The sequence below is a fragment of the Ranitomeya variabilis genome, chromosome 3 (assembly GCF_051348905.1).
Source record: "Ranitomeya variabilis isolate aRanVar5 chromosome 3, aRanVar5.hap1, whole genome shotgun sequence".
Lineage (NCBI taxonomy): Eukaryota > Metazoa > Chordata > Amphibia > Anura > Dendrobatidae > Ranitomeya > Ranitomeya variabilis.
Window position 1 is genome coordinate 545,452,446 of NC_135234.1, and position 6,000 is coordinate 545,458,445.

Below are 6,000 nucleotides of genomic sequence, written 5' to 3' on the forward strand. Positions count from 1 at the left end.
AAACACTTGAAAAAGATCACTCTATTTTTAATGACTATATAATAGGAGTTTCGGTTTTTGTACTGAACTCAAATTAACTTTATGATGATATTCTAATTTTGAGAGAAGCATTTGTATATATTACACACATACACAGTGGTTTGCATTCTATAAAATTGATCCTGGAGAGTGTGGATATGGAGCAGGGAATGTATATTGTGAGTCTTCTGGGGATATTGACAGATGTGAGTGCATTCACTCTAGCCTTCTCTGGAATATGTTATCACCATACAAATGATTAGTAGTGATGAGCGAATATACTCGTTACTCGAGATTTCCCGTGCACGCTCGGGGGTCCTCAGAGTATTTTTTAGTGCTCGGAGATTTAGTTTTTCTTGCCACAGCTGAATGATTTACATCTGTTAGCCAGCTTGATTACATGTGGGGATTCCCTAGCAACCAGGCAACCCCCGCATGTACTTATGCTGGCTAACAGATGTAAATCATTCAGCTGCGGCACTGAAAACTAAGTCTACGAGTACTTACAAATACTCGGAGGACACCCGAGTGTGCTCGGGAAATCTCGAGTACCGAGTATATTCACTCATCACTAATGATTAGTAATAAATTAATCTGCAGTGCACATTACTGAAAACAAAAGGCTCATAAGACTAATACAAATTGTTTACAGTACATGTTTAACTCCTTGTCCTTCTGCAGTGAAGCAGCAGGCAGGGGTCCTTGGAGGACCAGCACCTTGTCATTAGGGTACTCTAATCCTCTAGGCACCATCAATCAAGTCCATGCTATCAGCAACAGGACCAGAACTGCAAAGCACAGGACGAGTTCCTTCTAAAACCAACTCCAGTCACACTGACTACAGAATGGTGGTTAATGACAGCCGTAGAATTTAAGGCAGGAGTCCCCAACCTGTAGCTCAAGAGCGTGGCTCGCAGTACCATGAATTGTGGCTCACAGCGGTGCATTAGCTGCAGGTCTAGCAAACCGGTATAGGAGTAGCCTGCAGAATAAGTTAACAGGCATTTAGGCACCATATTCCACAACTCTGAAAAAGACACCTGGGCTTCTTTTCAGCCATTCCATTAACTTGTATTGTCAAGTATAAAGCATCTTCAGAATGGAAAATGCCCGAAGAATGGTCAGCTCAAGTTTTTAACCCGCTTGTCAACTTTGGAAACCTGAAGTGGCTAAAAGGCGCTTAAGATACCGAACACATGAACAGCAAGTCATTTTTACATAGAAATGCATACATTCATTCCTTTGGAGTGTTTTTTGAGTGCTTTTTGGAGATGGCTTTCAAAGTGAGATAACTCTTGAAAACCTACGAAGATGTGAACATACCCTAAGTGGATTTATGACCAAATGTTGCATAAAGCGAACTAACTCGACTTTAGGACTCTGGTCCAAATGCTCCGGAGCCGTGACATCGATGCCGCCTCGCAGGGGCCTATCAGGAGATACATGACGACAGTGAGATTTGCATTAGCCTGGTCCGGATGCCACGGGTACGGATGTTGACACCGGACTAGGGACCTACAAAGATTTTTGCTCTACTATTGACCGATTTCGTGCTCATCTGCAATTTTTTTCTCAGCTGGAATCTGGATTAGAAAAAAAAATAAAATCAATCCATATATGTCAATTGTCGGGCACGCAACCACTGTGTACAGAGCTACGCATTTTAACGCAAGTCTTTTTCAAGATCTGGAAAAATTTAAGTATGGAATAATAAAAAAAAATGTTTTAGTTCACCACACCCTATTGCTGGATTACGCCTCTTTTTCGTTACTGCTACATTGGACTGCTCCTCCAGATCCGTGCACGGTGGTGGCTGCTATATGGGAATCATCAGAAGGCTTGGTAATCTGACTTTACCTGTTTTTTTCACAATACCATTATGTAGCATAGAACACTATAAAAAGGTCCTGTAAATGATTGTAGACTAATAGCTGCAGAGAAAAAAAAAAAAAGCATTGCATATGCATGTCAGAGGGATTATCCTTATTCTCATTTGCACATGGAAACGAGAAGCAATGGAATGAAACTGAAAGGGAGAAGATACAGATTAGATATTGGAAAAAGAAACTTTGACAGTGAGGGTGATAAATGAGTGGAACAGGCTGCCACGAAAGATGGCGAGTTTTCCTTCAATGAAAGTCTTCAAACAGAGGCTGGACAGACATTTGTCTGAGATGGTTTAGTGAATTCTGCCTTAAGCAGGGGGGGTTGGACACGATGACCCTGGAGGTCCCGTCCAACGATAACATGACACTCGCCCTACTTTTCTGGATCAACATCAGAGCGACGTTTTAAACGCAGACGAGAGCGAGGACTTAAATGTGTAAATACAGTGCCGGAAGTGAAAATGTGTACTCTGCATAATTTGTTTGTGACCGGTCCATCATGCTTTTGTGTCCCGCAAAAAATGGCAAACAACCAGATGCTTTCATCGGTGAAGAGCACAGGGTGCCAGTGGCGAATTTGCCAATCCTGGTGTTATGTGGCAAACGCCAAGCGTCCTGCACAGTGTTAGACTGAGCGCACAATCTCCATCTGTGGATGTGAGGAACTCAGATCATCCTCATGGAGTCAGTTTCTAACCGTTTGTGCAGACACATGCACATTTGTGGCCTTATGGAGGTCATTTTGCAGGGCTCTGGCAGTGCTTCCCCTGTTCCTCCTTGCCCAAAGGCTGAGGTTGCCGTCCTGCTGCTGGGTTGTTGCCCTCCTACGGCCCCCTTCACATCTCCTGGTGTACTGGCCTGTCTCCTGGTAGCACCTCCAGCCTCTGGACACTACGCTGACAGACACAGCAAACCTTCTTGCCACAGCTCACATTGATGAGCCATCCTGGATGAGCTGCACTACCTGAGCCACTTGTGTGGGTTGTAGAGTCCGTCTCATGCTACCACGAGTGTGAAAGCACAACCAACTTTCAAAAGTGACCAAAACGTCATCCAGAAAGCATTGGTACTGAGATGTGGTCCCCACCTACAGAACTACTCCTTTATTGTGTCTTGATAATTGCCAATTTCCATCTGTTGTCTATTCCATTTGCACAACAGCTTGTGAAATTGATTGTCAAACAGTGTTGCTTCCTAAGTGGACAGTTTGATTTCTCAGAAGTTTGATTTACTTGGAGTTATATTCCGTTGTTAAAGTGTTCCCTTTATTTTTTGAGCAGTGTATATAATTTGCATTTTGCAGTGAGAAATAAGTGTTTGATCTCCTACCAACCATTATCGAGTTCAGGCTCCTACAGACCAGTTAGATGCTCCTAATCAACTCGTTACCTGCATTAAAGACAGCTGTCTTACATAGTCACCTTTATAAAAGACTCCTGTCCACACACTCAGTCAGACTCTAACCTCTACAACATAGGCAAGACCACAGAGCATTACAAGGAGGTCAGGGACAAGATCACAGATCTGCACAAAGCTGGAATGAGCTGCAAAACCATAAGTCAGACATTGGGTGAGAAGGAGATAATTGTTGGTGCAATAGTAAGAAAATGGAAGAACTACAAAATGACTGTCAATCGACATCGATCTGGGGCACCATGAAAAAAACCTCACCTCATGGGGTATTCTTGATCATGAGGAAGCCGAAAACTACACTGGGGGAACTTGTTAATGGTCTCAAGGCAGCTGGGACCACAGTCACCAAGAAATCCATTGGTAAGAAATTACTCCGTAAACGTTTAAAATCCTGCAGTGCCCGCAAGGTCCCACTGCTGAAGAAGGCACATGTGCAGGCCCGTCTGAAGTTTGCCAATGAACACCTGGCTAATTCTGTGAGTGAATTGGGGAAGGTGCTGTGGTCAGATGAGACAAAAATTGAGCTCTGTGGAATTAACTCAACATGTTTGCCTATGACCCAAAGAACACCATCCCCACTGTCAAGCATGGAGGTGGAAAAAATTATGTTTTAGGTTGTTTCTCTGCTGAGGGCACAGGACTACTTCACCGCATCAATGGGAGAATGGATGGAGCCATGTACCATAAAATCCTGAGTGACAACCTCCTTCCCTTCGCCAGGACACTAAAAATGGGTCGTGGCTGGGTCTTCCAGCAAGACAATGACCAAAACATACAGCCAAGGCAACAGAGGAGTGGCTCAAAATGAAGCACATTAAGGTCATGGAGTGGCCTACAATCTCCAGACCTTAATCCCATAGAAAACTTATGGAGGGAGTTGGAAGCTCTGAGTTGCCTAGCGACAGACTCAAAATCTTAATGATTCAGAGATGATATGCACAGAGGAGTGGACCAGAATTCCTCCTGACGTGCACAAACCTCATCATCATCAACTACAAAAAACGTCGGACTGCTGTGCTTGCCAACAAGGGTTTTGCAACCAAGTATTAAGTCTTGTTTGCCAGAGGAATCAAATATTTATTTCTCACTGCAAAATGCAACGAAACATATATATTTTATATAAGGCGATTTTCTGGAATTTATTTTTTGATATTCTATGTTAACCAACCCTTAAAATTATAGACTGTTCATATCTTTGTCAGTGGGCAAACTTACAAAATCAGCAAGGGATCAAATACCTCTGAGCCAGAATGGACACCAGCTCTGTACCAGTGCCTCTGGCGGGCTTGCACCATTCTTGGATTACAGAGGGCGCTCCCCTTTACATTTTTAGGGACCAAAACAAATGTTGCCCATCATTGTCATGTGCTTGGAGTAGAACACTGGGCAGTATACTTACCTTCTGAAGACCTCCGTGTCCCCCAATAACATCAGACACTAGTCACGTGACCAGTGTGGCTACCTGGTATGAGGACACGGCAAGGTGACGAGGCGCCCAAACAGGTGGCAGAGGATCAATGTGAGATCTCTGAAGTATCACGCAGAGTCTGCCTCAATCTTGGTAAATATCTTGACCTTCCCTTTAAGCATTAGTTACAGACACCCCTTTAAATGTTGACATAGCAAATAGCAGCACAGTGTGGGCGATGAGCTGCGCACAGCTGATCATCACTACAGGGAGGGCTGGAGACAAAGGCTGATCCCGAGGCCGACAGTGCCGTGTCTGTGTGCAGGCCCAGACCATACAATGGAGATGAGGGACTGCAGAGCCCCCCGTGCTCCCAGCGAACACCACGCCCTGTCCCCTGCGCCCACCTTTTCACGCGGATGATCTGGTCCCTCATGGGCTTGATGTCCTGGAAGCTCTGCTGGTTCACCAGGCTGTACACCAGGATGAAGCCCTGCCCGTTCTTGATGTACAGGTCCCGCATAGACGCGAACTGCTCGGTGCCGGCCGTGTCCAGGATCTCCAGCACGGAGGGGGACGAGTCCACCTCGATCTCCTTACGATAGAAGTCCTCAATGGTCGGGTCGTACTTCTCGATGAACGTTCCGGTCACGAACTGCACGGTCAGAGCCGACTTGCCGACCCCGCCGCTCCCCAGGACCACCACCTTATACTCGCGCATCGCCCCCCTCCGCTCCCCGGCGGCATGCACCGCTCCTCACACCTCGCCGCTTCTCCGCCTCCTCCTCCGTCGTCGCCGCCGCCCCTCTGCAGCGGCTTCCCGAGGCATGGGAAGGAGGCCGGGCTGCTTGGCCCGGTACCCGGAGAGCTGCCCCCACCGCCTCCTGTGCCCTGAGCGGTGCTTATCCGCTAGCCGCCCCCGGCGTATCGCGCCGGCCTCAACACCCCTCCTCTGTAGGCTCCCAAGCCTCGCCCCCGGCGCGTCACCTCACACTAGACATAACTATTGGCTCCTACGTCTATTTCCATAGCAACTGTCTATCCTCCAGAACACGGGGAGGAGCCATCTGACAGCACCAATCACCGCCTCCTCCTCACGGGCTGATGAGACGGGAATAATCGGCATCCGCAGCCAGAGCCAATCACTGCGTCATATCACCATCCAATCACATCTAGCCGTGCCCCCTGACGTCACAGCGCCGCACAGAGCCGGGTAGCTGCTGTTGCTGAGGGGTCAAGAAATCAAGTTGTGTGCAACAGTCATGGTAATAATGA

General features: G+C 46.9%; 1 protein-coding gene across 1 annotated transcript in view; it reads right to left on the reverse strand.

Annotated features, from left to right (window-relative positions):
• The window catches only part of RAP2A (RAP2A, member of RAS oncogene family), a 28,690-nt gene extending 23,050 nt beyond the window's left edge, over positions 1-5,640 (reverse strand). The window contains exon 1 of the mRNA XM_077297126.1: positions 5,133-5,640. Coding sequence (XP_077153241.1) covers positions 5,133-5,446 — 314 coding nt within the window. The 5' untranslated portion in view covers positions 5,447-5,640. The remainder of the gene's footprint in view (positions 1-5,132) is intronic.
• Positions 5,641-6,000: the final 360 nt, after the last annotated feature.